Below are 23420 nucleotides of genomic sequence, written 5' to 3' on the forward strand. Positions count from 1 at the left end.
GGCCCAAAGCGGCCTTTAACCCCCCCAGACCTCCCTGTGATCCTGGGGGACATTTTGGGGTCACAGGAGGCGGCTTTGGGGCTCCTCGTGGTGCTCATTTGGGGTGTGGGGGCACCGTGGCTCCTGAGCTTGGCGGGGCTCAGGTGAGCCTGGGGGTCTCAGGTGAGCCTGGGGGTCTCAGGTGAGCCTGGCGGGGCACAGGTGAGCGTGCCGGTGCCCAGGTGAGCGTGCAGAACGCAGCCGGGCCGTGCCGTGCCCCGAGCTGCGGGATGAGTCAGGCGGGCAGCAGGGCTGCGCCGAGTCAGCAAAAGCAGCAAACAAACAGGCCCAGAAAACAACAGGGAAGCGGCTCCGTGGGGGAAAGGTCTGGCTGGGATCGGGAGCAGGGCTGGGAGGAGGAGGAGGCCTGAGCAGCTCCATCCCCTGACCCTTCCCTCTGTCTGCCTGGGATTTCTGCGTCCTCCTCTGCAGCTCCACGAGGAAACGAGCTGGAATAATCCCCCAGAGCTCACCCCCGGCCCGAGATTGTCCCCAGCTCTCAGCTCCCTCTCCTGGCATTGCTGCTGCAGGGTGGGCATCGCTCCGCTCCCCGGGGCCCAGGGCGGGGGACAGGGACACCGTGCCACCTCAGCCGGGGGGCTGTGCCGTGCTGTGGGCACATGCCTGCCCAGAAAGGTTTTATTGCTGGTTTGGGGCTGGGAAGCAGCTGACACAGCAGGAGCTGGGGAGGGAGCTGGCAGGTCACCCACGTCCCAGTGTCTCCCAGTTCGGAGCTGTCACCGCCCAGCTGGGGGCAGTGGCGGGGATTTGGGGTCAGCCCGAGGACAGGCTGGGATTAATGTCCCTATCCAGGAATGGGGACACCTCCCTGCACAGATCCAGGGGGGACACCTCGGGAGAGGAGCTCACCCTGCAGCAGCCGGCTGGGACCGATCCAGCCCTGCCAGGCTGGGTTTCCCCAGCCCCAGGGGGATCAGGGGCCGGGGGCAGGCGGGGAAGCGCTGGGTACAGGCAGCTGCCTGCCCCTGCCCCTGCTGCCAGCCCTCCCGAGCCTGCCCTCCCCGGCCCAGCAGGTCTTTCCAGAACAGATAGGAAGAGTTTGTGTCATTTCTCCGGAGGGCGATGAGACCTCGTCTGGGGCGGCCAGCGCGGCTGGAGGCTGGGACCAGCCTGGGTGGGGCTGCACAGCCGCCACATGGCCACAGCTGGGTCCCCAGGGCCACAGCTGGGTGCCCAGGGCCACAGCTGGGTGCCCAGGGCCATGGCATTCGCCAGTGGAAGGGGGACGGATGCACTGGCCGTGCCCGTGGCTGCAGGACAGCACAGGGACACAGGGACACAGGGACACAGGGACACAGGGACACAGGGACACAGGGACACAGGGACAGACACAGGGACAGGGATGCTGGCTCCGTGCTAGGGGGAGGGAGCACCTGCTGACTCAGCATCCTGCCTCTCACCTGGAGCTGCATTTCCGAACATCTCCAGGTCTGTCTTTCCCATCCCACCCCATCCCTGCTGCTGGCTCCCCCCTGAGCCCCCAGGTCCTGGGAAAGGAGCCCACCCAGAGCCCAGCTCCGCCCCAGCACTTTCTGTTTCTGCTCAAGCCGTTCCCACTGCAGCAATGGGTCAAGGACACGAGGACGCAAGGACAGGAGGACAAGAGCCTGCAGCTCCCCGGCTGCCGCTGCCGGCCATCCCCGCCTGCCCGGGCGTGCCAGGCTGCATCCAGCGCTGTTGCCACACCGGGGCACCCAGCGCGGCTCTAATTGATCCCCTTCGGCCAAGCCGCGCTGCTGACCTGGTTTGCTGCCTCCCGTCACCCCAAAGGGTCCCCCAGCGCCCGAGCCAAAGGCACGAGGTGCTGTTCAATGTTCAGCAGGGACGGAGGGGCCGGTGAGAGCGGACTGGGCCGAGCCTGCGCCCGCGCTGGGCTGAGCTCTGTCCCCGCTGGCTGAGCGGACCTGCCACCTTCAGGAGAATCGGGGACCTGGGCTGGGCGGCTCAGGGTCACGACGAGGGCAGGGGAGCCCCGGCCCCGCTCGCTGCCCCTGTCCTGCCGGGCCATGTCCAGCCCTGTGGCACGGAGGGGGACAGAGGTGACAGGAGAGCCCCGCTGCACCCTCAGCCCGGGTCCTGCAGGCGGGCAGCAGCCGCAGCTCTCTCCGGCACCTCTCGGGATGCACTGTGGTGTCAGGAGCTGGATTACACCCCCGCAGCCCCCCAAATTCAGGCACCGACTGTGAGAGGGTCAGAGCTGGGCTCAGCCCCCACCTGCCGGCCCCGTTCCCGTGGGGGGCAGCGGGACGGGAGCCCCGGAGCCCGAACCCCGAACCCCACCGTGCCTGCCCCAACCAGCCGGGCTAGCCCGGTGCCCCGCACCCCCGGTACCTGCCTGCCGAGGGTCCCGCCGTGCCGGGTTCTGAGCCGTGCCGGGCCGTGCCGTTCCGTGCCGCGCCGAGCGGGCTCGCGGGACTGCTCTGTGCACACCGCACAGCTGGGCGGACCGGCAGAGTCACCCCGAGCACCCAGCCCTGAGCACCCAGCCCTGGCATTCCTCAGGTGCTGACAGCCGGGGAGCCGGTCAGGCTGGTTCCAGACCCGGCTCCCCCGTTCGCTCCGACTCAGCAGCGCCGCAGGCAGCGCAGCCGGCCTGGGTGGCTCTGGGCCCCCCCCGCTCTGTCCCACCGCCCACCGAGCCATGGAACCCCGGAGGGGACACCGGCGACCGCTCTGTCCCCTCGCCTCCGGCCAGCGAGGGGCTGCAGCAGGGCCGGGGGGCTGGCAGGGTCCCTGCAGGGCAATGGGGGGCTGGCAGGGTCCCGGCAGGGCAATGGGGGGCTGGCAGGGTCTCTGCAGGGCAGTGAGGGGCTGGCAGGGTCCCGGCAGGGCAGTGAGGGGCTGGCAGGGTCCCGGCAGGGCAATGGGGGGCTGGCAGGGTCCCTGCAGGGCAGTGAGGGGCTGGCAGGGTCCCGGCAGGGCAATGGGGGGCTGGCAGGGTCCCGGCAGGGCAATGAGGGGGCTGGCAGGGTCCCGGCAGGGCAATGAGGGGGCTGGCAGGGTCCTTGCAGGGCAATGGAGGGCTGGCAGGGTCCCGGCAGGGCAATGGGGGGCTGGCAGGGTCCCGGCAGGGGAATGGGGGGCTGGCAGGGTCCCGGCAGGGCAATGAGGGGCTGGCAGGGTCCCGGCAGGGCAGTGAGGGGCTGGCAGGGTCCCTGCAGGGCAATGGGGGGCTGGCAGGGTCCCGGCAGGGCAATGAGGGGCTGGCAGGGTCCCGGCAGGGCAGTGAGGGGCTGGCAGGGTCCCTGCAGGGCAATGGGGGGCTGGCAGAGTCCCTGCAGGGCAATGGGGGGCTGGCAGGGTCCCGGCAGGGCAGTGAGGGGCTGGGGGCGCCCCGGCTCAATCCTCGGGGGTCCCACACGAAACTCCCAGGGCGTTCCCGAGGGGCTCCGAACGCGGGGACACCCCCAGGCCTGAGGGGCTCTCGAGGGGCTCCACACGGGCTCGGGGAGGGGGCGCACACCCCAATAGCCCTGGCCCACCCTGAGCCTGACCCGGGGCGCGGGGCCCGTCCCGGCAGGGCTGGGAGCGCAGCAGGGCCGGCCCTGCCCTCCCCGTGCCCGCTGGGTGCCAGCCCCTGCCCGGGGCCACCACTCCCGGCTCGGCCCGGCCCGGGAGCCTCCCCGGGCACCGCCAGCCCGGCGCAGGCGGTCACAGCTCAGCCCCGGGGCCACCCGGTCCGGGTGACAGCGCTCACGTGCTGGGGAAACTGAGGCACGGCCGAGCTCCCTCTGCCGGGTTCCGGGCTGTGCCCGGTGCCCTCCCGTGCCCTTGGCCGGGCTCCCAAGGGCGGCTGAGCGGGTCCTGGTGGCTCGGGAGCGGGATGTGCCCCCCGCATCCCCCCGGGGCTCGCAGGAGGGGCAGCCATGGGGTCCCGGTGCTGGGGCTGGGTCAGTGCGGGTGCACGCGTGTGTTCGGTGTGTGCCAGGGTGTGCCCGGGTGTGCCAGGGTGGGTGTCCGTGCCCAGCCAGCCGCGGCTCCAGCGGAGCTCCCTGCGCAGCGGCCGCGCAGCGCTGAGTCAGCGCTGGGGAGGGTCCCCGCAGCAAACCAGTTCTGGAGGAACCGGAGGGCTCTGGGGAAACTGGAGGGGCACCGGGGCGAGCCTGGGCCTTGAGTCACTGTGTGCGAAGGGAGGGACACGGAGCGGGGCACGCCGGGGACGGGCGGGGCCGGGCTGGGCCGCGGCTCCCGGCGGGGAAACGGGAACGGCGGAGCCCCGGAGCGCCCCGAAAGCGGCCCCGAGTGAGCCCGGCCCCGAATCCTGCCCCGAGTCCTCCTGGGGCTGCAGGGGCGCCCCGCGGTCACCGTCCCTCCAGCGGGGGGAAATGGGACGGTGGGAGTGAAAAAGGAAAAGGAAAAGGAAAAGGAAAAGGAAAAGGAAAAGGAAAAGGAAAAGGAAAAGGAAAAGGAAAAGGACTCCCCCACGAGCCGTGTCCCCTCCCCGCGTGGACTCGGGGTGCCGGTCCCCGTTCCCAGCGGGATCCGGAGGGCTCGGCTCGGCTCGGCTCGGCTCGGCTCGGCTCGGCCACAGCTGCAAAGCGTTCCCAGCGCTCAGCACCGGGGCGGGGCAGCCGCTGCTGCGTTTGAAGGCACTGAGGGCCATGGGGTCTGAAGGTACCAGCCAGCTCAGCTTCCTTGGGAGCCTGAGCAGGACTTTGAGGGGGCTCTCCAGCCCCCCAAGAAAGACGAGAGCCCCGTTTGCCAGGCCACCGGTGAGAGGAGGAAGATGCAGGAGAGGCCGATGCTTTGGGAGGTGAGATTCAGCTGCCTTTCCTCAGTGCCCTGCTGTGCCCTCCTGGGTCCCCCAAAGCAATTTTAGCCATTTTCTCCCCCCCGTGCCTGGGTTTGCTGCTGGGAGAGCGAGGTTTGAGCAGGGCTGGGGGATTTAAGGGGCGAGGACAGACGTGTGAGCTCTGGTCTGGGGGGGTCTGCAGCCTCCGAGGAACATCCTTCAGCTATCGATCCCCTTTATCAGGGAGCAGGAATATGTATGGGCTGAGGCGCTGATCAATCCCGCTCTGCCACCGATCGATCCATCAGCTGCTGCCCCCAGGCTCCTATCAAAGGGAGCTGCCGAATTTGGGCCCAGCCCATCCCCGCAGGCCAGGGGGCAGGGCTGGCTCTGTCCCCCTCTGCCCCTGCCCTGCGGGGCGAGCCTGGCCCGGGCAGGGCCCTCAGGAGCCTCTTCATCCTCCCCTGGCCCGGGCAGGGCCCTCAGGAGCCTCCTCATCCTCCCCTGGCCCCGGGCAGGGTCCCAGCAGGGTTAGAGTTAGGGTTTAGGGTTAGGGATAGCGTTAGCGTCCTCAGACGCCTCCTCATCCTCCCTCGGCCCCGGGCAACACCTCAGGAGCCTCCTCATCCTCCCCGGGGCCGGGGAGGGAGGGGGAGGAGCAGCCCCTGGCCTCATTTATTGATTGCTCCGTAGGCAAAGGTCAGCGTGGCAGGGTGGGGAGGAGGGAGGTGGGCTGCGAGGGGCTCGCTGCCAGCCCTGGGGCTGTGCCAGCCTTGGGTGGAGTGCCCAGCATGGGCACACAGCGCTCCCCTCGTGCCTCAGTTTCCCCAGCAGCAGTGGGCTGGCAGGGCTGGGCAGTCCTGGATGGGTGGGTGGGGAAGGAGGGCAGGGTCTGTGCCCACAGGAGGGGCTGGAGTGGGGCTCGGAGAGGCTCGGACGAGGTTTGTGTGCACCCAGGGGGGCTGGGCAGGGACAGGGGTCGGTTTTCCTCGGCAGGAGCTCGGAGGAGGCTTGGCTGGTCAGCGGTGACAGCGACAGCGCTGGGAGGTGGCGCTGGAGCCTCAGCCCAGATAAGATCATTTTCCACGGCCCTGGAGGGGCTGGCAGCGCCCTGGGGACACCGGTGCCATCTCTGCCCGGGCGCTGCCCATCCCAGGGCCCATCCTGCCGGGTCAGGGCCCGGGGGGAGCCCCGGGGCAGCTCCGTGGCTGCGGCCCGGGGACAGCAGCGCCGGCACGGGGCTCGGAGATCTCCTGAGCTCACAGAGCTCTTGGGCTCCCAAAGCCGCTCCTGGGCTCCCCGAGCCGCTGGCCTGGCCCCGGCCGTGCCGAGGGAAGATTTACAGGCTGTCAGAGCCGGGGCCAGAGGTCAGCAGGGGTCACAAAGTCCATTTCACTGAGGTCACTGTCCACTTCTTTCAATCTAATGAAGCCATTATTCGTGAAAGCGGCCGCTTTGCCGGCTCTTGCCTTGAAGGCGAGCAGGGCACAGCCGCGGGCTCTGAAAGAACAGGAAGGAGTCCCCGTCCCTTCCCGTCCGCGTTTCCATTCAGCAGCGCCGAAAACAAACACGGCGCGCACGGAAATGTGACACTGCTGGGACACAGCACGGGGAGGGGATGGAGGTGCCCAGATAGGGGCTGCGGCTGCATCCCCTGGCTGGAAACCCACTGCGAACGGGCAGAAATCGGGGGGCCCTGGGGAAGTTGCCGCTGCCTGCAGTAGTTGCAGGAAAAGCCTCGGGGGCTGCTGCTGTCACTCTGCCCGCCAGGAAGGGGCTGCAGGGGGAAGGTTGTGCAGGCTGTGGGTTATCTCCTGGAGGATTCGTTGTGGAGAAGGCAGGAATGAGCTCGTTCCTCAGCAGAGCCTCCCCCCGTGCCCTCACACCGTGCAGAATCCTCCCCAAATCCCGAGTGGGACGGGGAAAACGGGGCAGGAACCGGGATGGAAGCAGGGATGTGCAGAGGGGGATGAGCCGTGTGGAGGGTGGGTTGTTTTCTCTCCTCCTGCCCCAGCTGTCCAACAGCCGAGAGGAAAACGAGGATGAGTGTGGAACCCCTGCAGCCAGGGGAGGGGGCCGGAGGCGCTGGGATGGACCTGGGCCGCCCCCTGAGCTGTGAGTGCCTGCAGAGAGGGGAGCGAACAGGGACAGGACCGCGGGTTCCCTCCTGCCAGCCCCGGGTGGGGTCACTCGTGCCACCTTCCAGTCTGTCTGTGTGGGACACGGATCCACCTGCACCGAGTCCTGGCTGGTGGGGCGCTCCCGGCAGCTCACTTGAGCGCCTGCACAGAGAAAAACCATCCTCTTCATCATCTTCATCCTCATCCTCTTCCTCCTCCTTTGCCGTCCACCCATGGGGTCCAGTGGGCGTGCTCGGCCCTGTGGGGAAGGGGCAACGGGGAGTGCCCGGTGCGCGGGGCAGGAGCGGGAGGAGCCGGAGGAGGAAGAGCAGGAGGAGGAAGGCACAGCCAGGACCATGGACAGGGCCCGGTTCAGCACCACGGCCAGCGGCGGCGGCCCCGCGGGCGGCGGAGCCCTCACGGGGGGATTCCCCACGCGGGATTTCGCCGCCCGGCCCGGCCCGGCCCGGGGTCCCCCCGTTGGTGACACCGCTGCCCCTCCGCTCCCGGTGCCCGCCCGGTGCCCCCGGGGCCCGGCTCGGTGACACCACGCGGGACCGGCCTCGCGTGGGGCGGCCGCGGGGGGCTCGGACGCAGCCCCCAGCCCCGGGTTGCCCTCGGGGGGCGCCGCCGGCTCGGTTCGGTTCGATTGGGTGCGGGGGCGGCGCGGGGCAGCCCCGGTGCCGGTGCGGCGGCGGGCGGCGCTGTGCCCCCGCGGCCGGCCGGGCCATTGTCCGCCGCCGGAAATGGAGCCGCTGGTCACTCGCTCGCCCTTTGTCCCCGCCCGGCCCGGGGGGCGCCGGGCCCCGACAGCGCCCCGGCCCCGCTGCCGCCGGCACCGGGGGGAAAACGGGGCCGCGCATCCCGGGGCGCGCACGGTGCGGGGACACGGGACGGGGCTGGGGGCGCAGGGAGCCCCCGGGGAGCCGCCCCCTCGCCCAGCCCGGCCCGTGCCGGTTCCCCGTCCCGCCGGGCCGCGGCTCGCAGGTGGCTCCGCTCGTGGCGAACCGCGGTGGGAGCAGCCCCGGTGCGCGGGGGTCCCACTCCAGCCCCCCCTCACGGTGTCACCTCCTGCCTTGACAGGTGGCCTCGCCCCCAAGTGCCCTAAGCGGGGGGGGGGTCGGCCAGCAGAGCCCCCCCCGCCGCAAATCCCTCGCGGAATGTGTCGCTATTAGCGGGGGGGTTAATTAGCATCACGTGGGGACGGGATGGCGGAGCAGGGCCCGGCGCCCCCCGGCCCCGCGGGTGGGTCCTGGGGGGGGCGGGGGCTGCCATTGTCTGCGAGAATTTGGGAGCCTTTGAAAAAACCCTCGCGCTCCCTCCCACCCCTATTGTTGGAGTGAAGATGGAGTCAAACCTCTCCCGGCTCCCTCCCGGCGGGGTCTAAGCTGGGTTTTTTGTTGTTTTTTTTTTTTTTTCCTCCTTTTTTTTTTTTTCCTTTTTTTTTTGGCTGGCCTGATACCCTCAAAGCTGGCCGAGGAGGAGGAGGGAGGAGGCGGTAACAGCCACAACTCGGAATTTGCAAGCGAGTGTCGGGATGGGGTCTGTTTCCAACCAGCAGTTTGCAGGTTAAGTTATATTATTGTCGCAGCCCGCCTCGGCTCCGCGATTATTAATAACGGGGGCAGAGCCGGGCTGGGGGCGCAGGGACCCCCCCGAGGCGGCCCGGGCAGTCCCGCTGAGCCCCGGCAGCGCGGCCGGGCCCGAGGCGCCTCTGCCCCGCGCAGCGCTGGGGAAAGCAGGGGCATTTATCGGGGTTTTTACCCCCTCCAGCCCCGGGATGACCCCACAAGTTTGGGGCCGCTGGGGGTGTTCGGGAGCGGGGGTGGGACGGTGCGAGGGGGCGATGCTGACGGAGAGGGAGAGTTTGTCCAGCGTGGCTTGCTGGGGGCAGGGGGATTTGGGGTTGGTGTTTTGGGGGAGTTTCCCCCTTTTGTAAAGATTTTTTTCAAAATATTTTGATTTTAGAAAAATATTTTTCGTTATTCGTTTGTTCTTTTTGTGTGTGAGTATGGGATTTAATTTTTTTTTTCGTTTTTTAACATTTTTGCTGGAGAAACGGATTTAGGGCTCCCGCTGCACTCACTGCCCGGGTCGTGCTGGCAGGAGCTGCCTTCGTTTCCTGGGGTGATCCCCGTGCACACGTGGAGGCACAGCTCGCCTCTCTGTTGCTTTTTGGGGCGGTTGGGGATTTTTGGGGCATTTTCCAGCAGGACTGGGGGTTCCTGCGCGGGGCGGCTGGGCCGGGGGCACCGCGGCTCCCCAGCCCCGGCTCAGCGGCTCCGCGGGTCTCTCCCAGGTGCGAAGCCGGGCGAGGAGCCGGCCGGAGACTCGCCCAAGGCCGAGAACGAGTCGCAGCCCCTGCACGGCTCCGGCATCTGTAAATGGTTCAACGTCCGCATGGGCTTCGGCTTCCTCTCCATGACCGCCAAGGGCGGCGCGACCCTGGACTCGCCCGTCGATGTCTTCGTGCACCAGGTACTGCCCGGGGTGCCGGGAGGGATGGGGGCACCCGGCGGAGGATGGGGGCGGGATGGGGACCCCCGTTCCGGATCCCCGGGCGGGTGGAAGCGCCTCACCGGGGCTGCTCTCAGGACCGGCACTGAAAGGCGACCCCGAGCCATTTCATTTGCCGTGGTTGTTGCTGAGGAGCCCCTCGGGGCCGGGGCCGCAGGTGCCCGCGGGGCTGGGAGCGGGGACACCCCGGGAACGGGCGGTGCTGCCCCGGGACCCGCTCCGAGCCGGGCCGGGCCGCGGCACCGGGAGCTCTCCCATCGGAGCCCATCCCGGCACCGGGCGGCTCTGCCCGAGCCCTTTGTCCCTGTTCGGGGGGCACAAAGGCGGCGTGGGTGTCCCCGCGGTCCGTGTGACAGTGACAGTCCCGGGTCCGGCTCTGGCAGCGCTGAGCGGGGACACCCACGCGTGTCCTTCCGAGGAAAGCCTTGGATGAGGCGATGAACGCCCCGGATCTCGGGGCGGGATCCGCTGGGAGATGCCCCGGGGCTGGGGAAGGGTTTGGAGATGGTGCCCGGACCGGGGCTCTGTGTGTGCCCCGCACCTCGGGACTGGGGGGGCAGTGAGCACGGGTGTTTTTGGGGCAAACACGGGGGGTTTGTGCCCATGATCGAGAGCAGCGCCGTGGTGCCGGCTCTGGGGAGCCCCCGGACCAGCCGCCTGCAGTGGCTGCGGCTCTCCTCGGGCACAAAGCCCCCCAAACTGGGTCCATCCTGCGGGCTGGGAACTCAGGACCGAGCCCTGGGCTCTGAGGGGCTCCTGGGGCAGGGGGGCCCGGGGATCGCTCACTCCCTGCCCTCGAGGGGGGCTCCAAGCAGGACTGACAGAGAAACGATGGCCAGGGGAGATGCCAGTCCCTTCTCCCTTGGCTGTGGCACGGGCACAGCGCCTCGGCAGGGGCTGCTCTGCCAAGCACAGCTGGTTGTGGAGCCAAGGGCTCCCAATCGGCCGGGGAAAACAGATCCTGATGTTCTCCGGAGAGCAAATGGGCCTTTGCATCTCAATGCGGCACAGCGGGACCCAGCGCTCCCGGGGAGCGCCTCCCGCCCCGCTCCGGCGTTTATTGCCCCCAGACAGTCTGGTTTCCTGATTGCTGCTGCTCGCATTCCTGCAGGGCAGGGGAATTCGCTGGGGTGGCTCTGTCGGGAGGGTCCCCCTGCCCTGCAGGGTCCCGGTGCCCCCCGGTTCCCGAGGCCGGGGGAGCCGTGGGGTCCCAGAGACTGCAGCGTTTGGAAATTCGGGGAGCTCTGGGGAAAAGCGGCTTATTTGGGGTGGCAGAGGGGCCGGGGGTGTGGGGGCTGCCCTCACAGCAAAGGCTTTGCGCCCCCAAAGCTCTGGGCTGATGGAGAATTCTCCTCCGGGCCGGGTTTCGCCTCCTGCTGCTCTCGCTGGTGGCACAAAGTCCCTGCTGTCCTGCAGGAACAGCGGGAGCTGCTCCCGGTGTCTCCATCAGTGCAGAGCATCTCCTTGCACAGGGAGCAGCTCACGCTGCCACCGCAGCCTCGCTGCTTTTGGGTGGAACCGGGTCCTTTTGGGTGGAACCGGGTCCTTTTGGGTGGAATCAGGTCCTTGTCCCGACGCTGTCCCCACCCCGAGAGCCCGAGTCGGCCCCGCTCCCGGGGAGGGAGTCAAAAGCCACCAAAAGCCACCAAAAGCCAGGGGGACAAGGCTCGGCTCGGTGTGCCCTGCCCAGCACCCAGCACCCCAAACCAGCTTCGGGGTTAACACTCCAGAGCCCCTCAAACCCCGCTCCTTCCCCTCTTCATTTACATATGTGAATGATGACCCACAGGAAGTAATTGTGGGAGAAAGAAGGGAATTGGCCTCTTTAGATCTATTAAATCACTTTATTACAGGAACCAGGTCTGAATGGCCCCTCTCGGCAGGGAGCGCGTCTCCATCTCCCTCTGCCTTTATCTGATCACAAAGAGATTAAAATCTCGGCAGGACAGGAGACTAACAGGGCTCCTCGGGGCTGCCTTTCCCTCGCATTGTGAGCTAAAAATGAGGCATTTGGGCTCAAATGCCTCCCCTGGGCCCTGGAGATGGATTCATTTGGGGGCTGTGAGGAGACAGGAGGGATGAGGCAGAGGGGAGCAGAGCAGATCGTCCCGGGGAGGCCAAGGGCTGAGCAGCACCCCTGAGGAAATGGGGATTTGAGGTGGCAGAAATTGGGCTGGTGGTGATGGTGAAGACCCCAAAGGTGCCGTGGTCCACATGGGATGGGCTCCCGGGGTCTGAGCATCACTCCCAGGAGTGTGGATGCCTGGGAAGGCAACAGGGAAAGAGGGAAAGGAGAAACCCAAGGCTCGGTGCCGCTGGTGGAGCTGGAGGAGCAGCGCTGAGCAGCAGGGCTGGGATTTGTGCTCTGGCTGCGGGCAGAGGGCTAGAGGATGTCCCGTGACTGGAAATCATTGCTCTCCTCAGCTGGGCTCTGCATTTCCGAGCGTTTCTCCCAGCCAGCAGCTCTAAACCCTTGATAAATGCAGTCAGTTGGGTGCTTTCGTTCCTTCTCGTGGTTTTAGCAAGAAATTCTGCCGGGCACCGTGGGCACCTGGTGGGGACACCAAACTGTGCCCATGCTCAGACCCGCTGGGGCTGGGATGGGCATAAAAATGTGGGACCCGTGGGGACAACCCAGCACGGGAGGGGCTCCTGTGCCCTGTGATGGGGATGGGATGGGATGGGATGGGGTGGGATGGGATGGGATGGGATGGGATGGGATGAGGGGGATGGAAGTGGCCCTTGGGACACGGCTGAGCCCGCCTGGGCTGTCACCCACCTGTGCCGCTGCCACGCCGTGCAAGCGGCCTGGATAATACAAATAATCCAAATAATCATCCACGTGAGCGTGACGTGAGGCCTTTAAAAAAAAAAAAAAATCGTGTTTGGAGGCAGCTCCATGGCTGAGCGTGCAGTAAAGGCAGGAGGGGCAGCTCCTCTGTCAGGGAGCATCACCCAGCCTTTCCCTGGGCTGGGGGCAGGATCCGAATGGGGATTTGGGTTGGGGGCAGGATCCGAGCGGGAATTTGGGTTGGGGGCAGGATCTGAGCTGGGGTTTGGGTTGGGGGCAGGATCCGAGCTGGAATTTGGGTTGGGGGCAGGATCCGAGCTGGAATTTGGGCTGGGGGCAGGATCCGAGTGGGGATTTGGGTCGGGGGCAGGATCTGAGCTAGGATTTGGGCTGGGGGCAGGATCTGAGCGGGGCTTTGGGCTGTGCAGGGCTGAGGGGTAGCAAGGGGAGGGGGAATCCATGACGCTCCATCCTCCAGGGACACGGGCAATAATATCTCGATTTTCCTGCTCCCCGCGCTCACCCCCACCCCGGGACCGGGGCACCAGAGGCGCGCATCCCTGGGGAAGGAAGAGATCGAGGAATCACAGATTGGTTTGGCTTGGAAGGGACCTTTAAAGGTCATTTAGTCCAAACCCCCTGCAAGGCGCAGGGAACTCCCGCAGAGATTCCCTGGGGCAGAAATGCTCCTTGGAATCTCTACTTTTTTTTTCTTCTTTTTTTTTCTCCTTTTTTTTTTGTGGTGGGAGAGGGGTAGTATCAATCTCTTTGGTTTTGTTTATTCTGTGGGTTTTTTTTTAAATAACCGCTGGAATGAAATTGTGTTGCGCCGCGTCCCGATGGGAAATACTGAAAGAGAGCGGCTTTATTCCACCCCTGAAACTCCCTCAAGACGCTCGCACACACAAAAAAAGCCTCCTGTCTCTGTCTAAAGATTAACTGATGGCCTCAGGCACATCCCTTCCCCCAGCTCCCCCTCCCTGCCCCAGGGACAGAAAACACCCTGGAATGGGCTCCTGATAAAGCGGCCCCAATGAATGGCATCGCTCCGGGACGGAGCCGGGCAGGGCCGGGATGGAGCCCCCGCCGCCCCCTCGGTTCCCTTTCCCCGCTCCCCGTTCCCTTTCTCCCCAGAATTATCGGGATGGAGCTGGAATCACCCTCGGGAGACGCGCGGCTGCTCCGGGCCCTGCTCCTGCTTTGAGACGGGAGCACAAAATTAACGCGCAGCCGCTGATCCCAATTAGCTGCCCCTGGGAAGTGCGGGAGGGTTTTGGTGGGGGGAAAAAAAATACAACCAAAGGAGCTAAAAGGATTTAGGACAGGAAACTAATGGATTAAACTCTGTGGTAGATGCCTTTTTTTTTGCCTTTTTTTTTTCTCCCCTCGGAATTGGTATCTAGAGTTTAATTTTACCGGTTTGTGGTGGAAAATTAGGAGCAAACATGGTTATTTTGGCAGGGAAATGTCTTTATTTTGATTTTAGCTGAGATCGGTAGGGGTCCTTGGGGATGTGGCACCAGATGATGGGGAGGGAGCCAGAGGAAAGGCTCGGTGGTGTTTTGTTAAATCTCTGTTTTGTTAAATCTCTGTGCTCTCCCCGAGGGCTCCGGAGGCATCGCCCTCCTTATCTCGGCACCCGGGGCTGAGCAGGAGCCCTTTGCCGAGCACTCCCCGATTGTGGGGTGCAGGAGGGAGGATTCCTGCTCCAGGTCCTCCCCAAAAGCCAAACCCCAACAGCAGCAGCGTCCCTGGAGCTCCTGGCACCGGGAAAGATTTGCTGTGATTTGGGGACATTGGCGGTGTGGCTTGGGGACATTGGCTGTGGGATCTGGGGACATTGGCTGTGAGATCTGGGGACATTGGCTGTGGGATCTGGGGACATTGGCGGTGTGATTGGGACAGGGCAGGGCTTAGGGGACATTGGCGGTGTGGTTTGGGGACACTGGCCGTGTGTTTGGGACAGGGCTTTGCCTTTGGGGACAGGGACGATCCGGGCACAGGCTGTGGGGCCAAAGGGACATTTCCCTGTTGGATTGGGGACTTGGTCACTGCTCCGGGCTTGGGCCGCTGGAGCTGCAGGACTGCACTGGCCACATCCAGCGGTGATGGGAGCACCCATGGGTGGGGAATTGGGCAATTCAGCCCCAAACCCGCTCACACCCGGGCTGAGCCAAACCTGAACCCCTGGGGCCGGGAATGCTCCCTGGGATGGCTCTCGAGGGCCCTGGGGGCTGCCCTGTGCCCTGGAGCCGGCAGAAGGAGGGACTGGGGACAGGGACACGGTGGCTCTGGGGACACAGGGCTGCACGGTGGGTGGGGGCACTGCTGTGGGTGCCAGCTGAGCCAGAGCTCACCACGGACAGGGTACCCCAGGGATGGGGCATGGTCCCCCCGGGGGCTCAGCAGTCCCTGAGCTGCTTTTCCTGACCCTGCTCTGCAGGCTGGGGGAAACTGAGGCACGGGCCCTGCCTGCAGCGGGGCTGGGCTGCCCCGGATGCTCTGGGCAGGGCTCAGACGCTGCCCTGGCATAGCTGGGCACTGCCAGCACTGTTCCCACAGCCGGGCTCGCCCCAGCATCCCAGCCCGGCTGGTTTAATCTCGGTTTAAAGGGCTCTGCAGGGCCGAGGTGCAGCGGCAGCTCCGCCCCGGGCCCCGCTGGACACAAAGATGGTTTGATTGAGTGGCCGGGGCCGGCCGGGAATAAACGTCCCCTTGTGTCCGCTGGGGACAATGGTGACCCCGGGGCCGGCCGAGCCCCTCGGGAGCTGGGGGAGAGCTCGGGGGGCAGCGCTGGCGTTTGGGGCGCCCACGGTGCCATCCCTGTGGGAAGGGAAGCAGGTCTGAGTGTGGGAGCTGCGAGGAGGGGTTTGCCGGGCGGGAGGAAGAGGAGGGATGAAGGCACCCATGTGCGGGGGGGGGGGCGGGCAGCTCGGGCGCTCACGTGCTGCGGCTTTGTCCGCCCTAAATACCCGGGGATGGAGAAAGGGAGGGGGAGAAGGGCAGAGGTGCCCGGGGTCGCTGGTGGAGCTGTGCCCGCTCTGTCCCCCCGGTTAGCTCTGGGCTCGATGGGCACAAGGGGATCCTGGTGCTGTGCTGCGCTTCCTTTGGGATGGCAAAGCTTTGTGAGCCCGAGCCCAGGCCCACCCCACAGCCCCAAAGCACACGGGGGGACTGAGCCCGAAGCTCCCCGAGGGACCCAGAGCCCAAAATCAGAGCTTTGTGACCCAGAGCCATTCCACGTCCCAAACCGCAGCCACCCCTGGGACTGAGCCCAGAGCCCGAACCCGAGCCCAGGGTCACCCCACAGCCCCAAACCACTGCCCCAGGCTCCCCGAAGGACCCAGAGCCCAAACCCAGAGCTTTGTGACCCAGGGTCACCCCACACCCCAAACTGCACCCGGGACCGACCCCGGAGCTCCCCGAGGGACCCGGAGCCCGCACCCGAGCCCAGAGCCACCCCACAGCCCCAAATCACAGCTGGCCCTGGAACTGAGCCCAGCGCCCGGAGCCGAGCTGGGCCCGGCGCTGCGAGCGCAGGGCCCGGAGGGGGTCACAGGGCCCGCGGCCACGCCGGCCACCCTTCCTCCCCCCGCCGGGGCCTGGAACTCCTGGAATTTGGGCAGCGGGAGCGCGGCCGCCGCCGGCCCTTTGTTCTCCCGGCCGGTGGCTCCCGGCCCCGGCCCTCCCCTGCGCTCCCCCATCCCCAGCATCCCCGGCCCGCTCCAATCCCCCCCTTCCTCTCTTTATTTTTTGGGGGGGGGTGTGGGTGTGCGGAGGCCTGGGAAGGCTCCGGCTTTGTGTGTGGTGTGGGACAGGGGCTCTGGGCCCCTTCCTTTCAGATGCAGGAGGTATGCAGCTAATTCAATGGGCTGCAGTTTGATTACCTATCTGATAACAGAGGAATGCCAGCAATGTGTGTGTTTTGGGAAGGGGGCAGGGGGGATGCGCAGGGACCACCGGCCACTCTGCAGCGCACATCAAAAGGCCGAAGGGGAGGAGGGGGAGAGCTGGGACGCCCCAGCCTCTGTCCCCCCCTTCCCCGGGGAGAGGGCGTTTCCTTTGGCCTTTTGGCGGAGGGGGCTGGGGGCGCTTGTCATCCTCACCCGCTCCTGGAAAATAAATCGCTTCCCCGTCGTGTTGTGGCAGCTTCTGCCTCGGCCCTCCTCTTCCTCCCGGCGGGGCCGAGGGTGCGCGGGGCCGGGCTGCGGCGGAGGGGCGGGGGTGCCCCCGGTGGGGCTGAGCTGGGGGGCGCTGGGGAGCCCTGGCACGGCTCGGCCTTAGCCCGGAGCTCTGGGAGCTCTCATCCCCGCAGTGTAAACACAGCTGGGCCAGCTGGGGCTGTAAACGCCCCGAGAGGAGCCACGGGAGGCGGTTGGGCTCTGCCCCCGCTCCCAGGGCTGCCAGGGAGGGATGCTCAGCCCCTCCTCACCCCCAGACCCTGGGCTGCTGAGGGAATGGGGTAAATTCCCCATTTGGGGCAGCTCCCATTGCCCAAATCACCTCAGGCTGGGACAGGCCAGGGTGGTGGCTGAGGATGTGCTGGGGCACCTTTGGGATGTGCAGAGACGGCCCTGGGATGTGCTGGGGCGCCTCTGGGATGTGCTGGTCACAGAGCTCCTGCCTGGGGGATGCTCAGCACGGGTTGCAGTGTTTGGTCACTGTTTGGGGGGTTTGCCAGGGACTGGTGCTGCTGGCACTGCCCTGGGTGGGCACAGGGGCCTGTGACACTCTTGTCATGTCCTTGTTGTCATTTGGGACCCCAGAGCTCAGGTCTGGCTCTCCCTTGAGGCAGCAGGAGCAGGTCAGAGAGCAAAGGAAGGTCCCTGTGGCCATCCCAGGATCCCATCCCAGCAGCCAAGGGCATCCAGGGCCTGGGGGTGACTTGGGGTCTGTCCCACCCTGGGCTGCACCCCCAGGCACAGAAAAGCAGCAGAAAAAGGGGGCTCAAGGGTTGCTCCTCGAGCTCTGCTGCCTCCCATTCTCTCCTACACAGGGACATTCCGCCAGACCCTGCCAAGAAAAAATTCCCTCCCAAAACCCAACAGCTCCGTTTCTCCCCTCTCTGTTTTTCCGTGGGCTGCTCCCCGTGACTCCCGGTGCGATTCAGAGCGGGGATGGGAGCAGCCGGTGCCTGGCGGTCCCGCACGGCGCTCCCAGAGCCTCGGGAGAACGGGAGAGAACGGGAGAGCACACACGTGATGAGAGCTCTCCGTCCATGAATGGGACACGCTCCATTCATAAATGCGGGCTGGTGCTGCAGCCGCGCAGGCGTTGGGAATCCCCAGGGCAGGAGCAGCAGCTGCTCCTCCCTCTGAATTCAGCAAATCCCTCTGAATTCGCTGCTGGAGCTCGCTGTGGCTCGGGGGATGCCGAGCTGGAGCTGCTTGGGCAGAGCAGCAGGGATGCTCAGGGCACAGGAGATGAGAATTCTTGCCCCTGAGCAAAGCAAAGCACAGGGGTGATAATTCCTGCCTGCCCCGGGGATGCTCAGGGCACAAGGGGACAGAATTCCCCCCTGCCTCACCCAGATCTGCTCCCTAAGGATTTGTTCTGCTGAAATGGACAGAGCCCCTCAAAGTGGAATGGGGTTTTCCTGTCACCTCACAACCCTCCCTTCCCAGCCTGGGTTTTTCTTGGCTGCCCTGCTTTGATTGTGTGGCGATAACCGATGTGGTGTTCCTGGAAGGAATGGGAGAAGCTCACAGCAGTGATAATCCTGTGCCAAATGGCTGCTTAATTAATTATTGCAGGCAGTTAAAGGGCTTGAGCTGAGCTGAGCTGAGCTGTGCTGGGGGAACAGTGCCAGCCTGCAGCTCCTGGCCTTGCCACAGGGCCTGCCACTCGCACCACTGGGCAAAACCCCAGGATTCTTTTGCATTTAAAATAAGCAGAGCCAAGGGGCAGGCAGAGGGGACATTTGCAGCTCTGGGGTGCAGGAGGGCTTTGTGCTGTGCCTGCAGAACACCCAGCTCTGTGCTGACCCCCGTCTCTCCCTGTGCCCCTCCCCAGAGCAAGCTGCACATGGAGGGATTCCGCAGCCTGAAGGAGGGCGAGGCTGTCGAGTTCACCTTCAAGAAATCATCCAAAGGCCTCGAGTCCATCCGGGTGACGGGGCCTGGGGGCGTCTTCTGCATCGGCAGCGAGAGGAGGCCCAAGGGGAAGAGCCTCCAGAAGCGCAGATCCAAAGGAGACCGGTAAGGGCTGGGCCGGGCTGGGGCAGGGCCCGCGGGCACCGGGAGCTGCCCGGGCACCCCGGGATGGGCACGGGGTCGGGGGATAGGTGGCGACCCCGGGATGGGCACAGGCACCAGGAGCTGCCCGGGCACCCCGGGATGGGCACGGGGCTGGGGCACGGGCGGTGACCCCGGGGCTGGGACAGCCGCTTCCTGCGGTGCCTAATGAGCGGCAGATGCAGCTCGGTGGGGAAGGGGCAGGGGAGCAGCAGGAGGGGCAGAGGTCAGGGACACCCCGGGCAGCCCTGCTGGGATGGGCAGTTTGTCCAGGAGCAACCCTTCCTTGTGGGGAGGAAACAAGCCAGAGCACGGCGGGATGGGAGCCCCGGGCAAGTTTCTGGCCAGCCCTTCATCCCCCCTCTCTCATCCTCTCCCATCATGGCTGCCTGGGGATGCCCCATCCCAGTTCTCCCAGTGGATGCTGTCCACCCCACTCAGCTGTTCCCATACACAGGATTTTAAATTAATCAGAAAGGAATTGCAAAGGAAAAGGAAAGAGAAAAGGGTTGTGGCCGTCCTGCATGGATGCAGGATTTGAAATGGACACGGGGCAGCTCCGTCTGCTCTGGTGTGAGGGTGGCACCCATGGGATGGGGCCTGTGAGGTGCCACCCCTGGCACTGTCCCCACACGATGACAGCTGGGGATGTCATCGTTCCTTGGCCTGTTCCTGGGGCAGTGTAGGGCGGGAGTGGGGTCTGGAGACACAGGAGCCAGGACACTGATGGCCCCAGAGGGGTGGAACCCCCACATCCCCAGCTGTGTGTGGCCTCAGTGCAGCGGTTTGCTGCCATCTCCTGGGTACCAGCAGCACCACTGAGCCCCACGGGCCGTGCTGGAGCTGGGGCTCTGCAGGGACCAACCCTGGGGCCACCACCCGCCCCAAACACCGAGCCCAGCTCTGGCTAAGGAGCCAGGCACGGTCACAGCATCCTCCCGCCTCATTCTGCTCCTCCTCCCCTCGCCCAGGTGCTACAACTGCGGCGGGCTGGACCACCACGCCAAGGAGTGCAAGCTGCCCCCGCAGCCCAAGAAGTGCCACTTCTGCCAGAGCATCAGCCACATGGTGGCCAACTGCCCCGCCAAAGCACAGCAGTCGCCCAGCTCGCAGGGCAAGCCCGCCTACTTCCGAGAGGAGGAGGACATGCACAGCCCGGCGCTGCTCCCCGAGAGCCGCGAATGATGCGGGGCGGCACGGGGGGCTTCCACCGGGGGGACAAGGCTTTGGCAAGGCAAGGGGCACCGAGGGGACAGCGAGGGCAGTGCTGGCAGCGGGCACCTGGCGTCCCTGCACACACCTTCCCCCCACGGCCAGGCTGGGAGGAGCCCTGTTAGCATCAGGACGGCGTGTTCCAGAACAGGGGAAGGCAGCGCCCAACACGCTAAAAACCCCAAACATCCTTGATTAAACTTTATTCCTCTCCTAAGTTAAGCCAGGCAGCCGTGTCAGGGGAGGAGGAGCAGAGGGAGAACACCCAGCGAGGAGCTGAGGGCTCCTTGTTCTCCTGAACTGCACAGGAGAACAAGGGTGAGCTGGGGGGAACCTGCTCCTGCCCAGGGGAGGTGAGGGCAAGGCTGACCCGTGCAGCACCAGGGAGATGCCCGTGGGCCGGTCCCACGGCTCCCTCTGCTCCTCGGGGCTCTCACTTCCAGGGAGGTGTGAGGATTTGTGGTTCCTCCATGGCTGTTTCATTGTTGGGCCCGGATTTGGGCTCAGTCTGGGAGGAAATGGATCCTCTCTCGGGGCTGGATAACACCACCAGTCTGTGGGCTGCGAGCTGCAGCCTGGGGGAAAGCAAGCCAAAGGAAAAGCAGTTCACTTCCCCTAATCCTCCTCAAGTGCCAGCCCAGAAAGCACAAGGTGCTTTATGCAGCCAGCTTTTCTCCTCTCAGGCTTCTCCCAGCCTCTGGATCATGGAGCTGGGGACACCCCTGTGCTGGGGACACCCCTCCATTGGGGACACCCCTGTGCTCTTCCTGCCCACCCCACGCTGCAGACCCTGCTGCCCCTGGGGCTGAGCCTCCCCAGGGACAGGGGACAGGGCTGTCCTGGGTTAGTTCTGTCCCTGTCCCGGGTCAGTGGCTGTCCCCATCCCGGGTCAGTGGCTGTCCCTGTCCTGGGTTAGTTCTGTCTGGCCCTGTCCCGGGTCAGTGGCTGTCCTCATCCCAGGTCAGTGGCTGTCCCTGTCTCAGGTCAGTGGCTGTCCCTGTCTCAGGTTAGTGACTGCTGTCCCCCCTCCCCAGGGCCCCCCAAGCCTTGCCTGTATTTATTGGCCCCTGTGGACCCCCCCCTGTCCCAGGAGCCCCCCAAGGCCAAGTGAAAGCTGCACTAGGACGTGCGTGAATGACGTATCTTTGGGTTTGTTTGTCGTCTTTGTTTTTGGGTTTGTTGGTCTTTTTTTTTTTTTTTTAATATAAATATTCTGGGTTTTGTATTTTTGTATATTTTAATCTTTAAGAAAAGAAAAGGAAAAAAAAGGAAAAAAAAAAAGGAGAGAAAGGACATAATTCCTGCAATTTATTCTCAGGTATTCAAGCAATCTCAGGGATAAAAATGCCTCTGTAGCCCAGTGCTGGACAGAGAGGAGGGTTTTTTCTAACAGCACAAAGAAATGATGAAGTTTGTACTGGAAGTGTAGATCTACCTCACTGGATGTTTGCTAGGTGGGCTGACGTGTTGTCGAGCTTTTCAAATGTGTTTTTTGGTATGTTTGGGATTTGTTTTCTCTTTAATTGTATTGTAGTGCTCTCTTTCCCTTCCCCATGCACTGGTGGAGGCGTTTGGGTCTGTGGATTTGTGTGTGGGGATGGAGGAGCCAGGCAGTGCCACGGGCAGGGAACAGGGAAAGTGGGCATTGAGGGGGATGGAGAGCAGCCCCAGCTGCTCCCTGCCCTGCTCCAGTAGTTTAGGGTGAGGTGGTGGTCTCTTCTTGGGAGAGGGGGGAAGGGCTTTTTATTTTTTGTCTAGCAACGGGATCTGTACAAAACTGCTTCAGGAAAACAGCTTTAGTCTGACGGGGTAAATGCAATAGAGCCTTGGGGGGGGGGGCTCTGGGCCTCCCCCCGGCACCTCGGCTGTGCCAGGGAAACTGCTGCCCCCCAATCCCTGTGTCTGCCCCCTCATCCCTGTATGTGCCCCCCTAATTCCTGTATCTGTCCCCTCAATCTCTGTATCTGCCCTCAAATCCTGTATCTGCCCCCAATTCCTCTGTCTGCTCCCTCAATCCCTGTACCTGCCCCCTCAATCCTCGTGTCTGCCCCTTCAATCCCTGTATCTGCCCCCCAATCCCTGTGTCTGCCCCCTCCTCCCTGTATGTGCCCCCCTAATTCCTGTATCTGCCCCCAAATCCCTGTAAGTGCCCCCCTAATTTCTGTATCTGTCCCCTCAATCTCTGTATCTGCCCTCAAATCCTGTATCTGCCCCCAATTCCTCTATCTGCCCCCTCAGTCCCTGTATCTGCCCTTTTAATCCCTGTGTCTGCCCCCAAATCCCTGTATGTGCCCCCCTAATTTCTGTATCTGTCCCCTCAATCTCTGTATCTGCCCCCAGTTCCTCTGTCTGCCCCCTCAATCCCTGTATCTGCCCCCCAATCCCTGTGTCTGCCTTTTCAATCCCTGTGTCTGCCCATTCAATCCCTGTGTCTGCCCCCCAATCCCTGTATCTGCCCCCTCAATCCCTGTATCTGCCCCCCAATCCCTGTATCTGCCCCCCAATCCCTGTATCTGCCCCCTCAATCCCTGTCTACCCTCAAGGATCCTGTAGGACCTTCCCCCCCTGCTCCCACATTAATGGTTTGGTGATTTCCCTGTCAGATGTCTTGTGTGTGTAAATGCCTCTGTAAACCTTTCCACTTTCTCTCAGTATTCTCCTTGGTTATTGTTTACAAAAAATAAGAGGAAAAAAAAAAGAAAAAAAAAAGGAAAAAAAAATAGAAAATATCCAAAGCATGTACTAGGTTACGGAGCAGGGAGATGGAGGTGCTCTCCCACCCAGAGCTGCCAGGTGGGAGCTCTGTGACCATCCCCGCCCTGGGCAAAGCAAACAGGGAATCACTCAGCTTTCCCCCGGGGCGCTGGGATCTGAGAAAACAGGGATTTTTAACAGGGATTTTTATCTGTGCTGGGAAGCCACGCTGGAGGAGATGGGATTGATTCGCATGTCCTCGTGTTGGCCATTGTGGCTCTTCCCTTCTGCTGACAATAATTAACTCGATTGCTGCATCATGGCCCACCCTGCCCACGGGCACTATGCATGAGGGGACAGGGGAGCATGGGGCACGCTCAGGGTCCTGCCGTGACACGGGAGTGTTTGAATGTAGAAAATGTGAGAAATAAATGTAGAGAATGTGAGAAATAAAACAAAGACGTCCCTCACGAGGGGGTGTCTGCCCTGGGGCGAAAGCCTTGAGTCCCAGAAATGTCCAGAGGAGACGGAAGAATGTAATCCATGTTGTTTACTGCTAGCAACCAAAGCGTTTGTGTCAAACCCGTGAAGTTTTACAGGGTGGGAGGGAGGGGATGTGGGGTCTGTGTGTGTGTGTGGGGCTCAGGGTGACCCTGAGCAGTTACTCACACTTCCCAAAGACATTTCCTGCCGTGGTCCCTGCAGTGACACCCTCAGCTCCTGTTGCTGCAGGTTTCCCCCCCTTCTTCTCGTTTTATTTTTGTTTTTGTACCAACTATGTAAAATGTGGGTTTTTTTTTTCTTTTCTGGAAAAAAAAAATTAATAAAGACCATGGGCAATGGCTGCTGGTGAAGTCCTGTGTGTGGTCACTTGTGGTTTTTTGTGTGGGTTGAGGAGCCCAGGGAACCAGATCCCACCTTCCCAAAAGTGTCCCAGCCCTGCCACAGAAACACAGAGCGGTTTGGGTAGAAGGGACATTAAAGCCCACCCAATAATCCCACCCCTGATATGGCAGGGACATCTTCCCCATCCCAGGCTGCTCCAAGCCTCCATGTCCAGC

General features: G+C 64.0%; 1 protein-coding gene across 2 annotated transcripts; it reads left to right on the forward strand.

The window, feature by feature from the left end:
* Positions 1 to 269: 269 nt before the first annotated feature.
* Positions 270 to 20434, forward strand: LIN28A (lin-28 homolog A). Of its 2 annotated transcripts, none has more exons than XM_074555672.1 (4): positions 270 to 285; positions 9212 to 9390; positions 18233 to 18417; positions 19425 to 20434. In XM_074555672.1, the coding sequence occupies exons 1-4, from the start codon at positions 270 to 272 to the stop codon at positions 19636 to 19638; spliced, it is 594 nt and encodes a 197-aa protein (XP_074411773.1). In that variant the 3' UTR covers positions 19639 to 20434. The 2 variants fall into 2 exon arrangements, with proteins under 2 accessions (XP_074411773.1, XP_074411772.1); XM_074555671.1 differs by lacking the exon at positions 270 to 285 and adding an exon at positions 8450 to 8480.
* Positions 20435 to 23420: the final 2986 nt, after the last annotated feature.

This window comes from Zonotrichia albicollis, chromosome 20 (assembly GCF_047830755.1).
Source record: "Zonotrichia albicollis isolate bZonAlb1 chromosome 20, bZonAlb1.hap1, whole genome shotgun sequence".
NCBI classification, from domain to species: domain Eukaryota; kingdom Metazoa; phylum Chordata; class Aves; order Passeriformes; family Passerellidae; genus Zonotrichia; species Zonotrichia albicollis.

Bases quoted from the DNA above. Each gene is read 5' to 3' on its own strand.
- LIN28A (XM_074555671.1), top strand. From the start codon at position 8,450: ATGGGGTCTGTTTCCAACCAGCAGTTTGCAG. The intron at 9,391-18,232 runs GTACTGCCCGGG...GCCCCTCCCCAG, and splicing joins TCGATGTCTTCGTGCACCAG to AGCAAGCTGCACATGGAGGG. The intron at 18,418-19,424 runs GTAAGGGCTGGG...CCCCTCGCCCAG, and splicing joins CGCAGATCCAAAGGAGACCG to GTGCTACAACTGCGGCGGGC.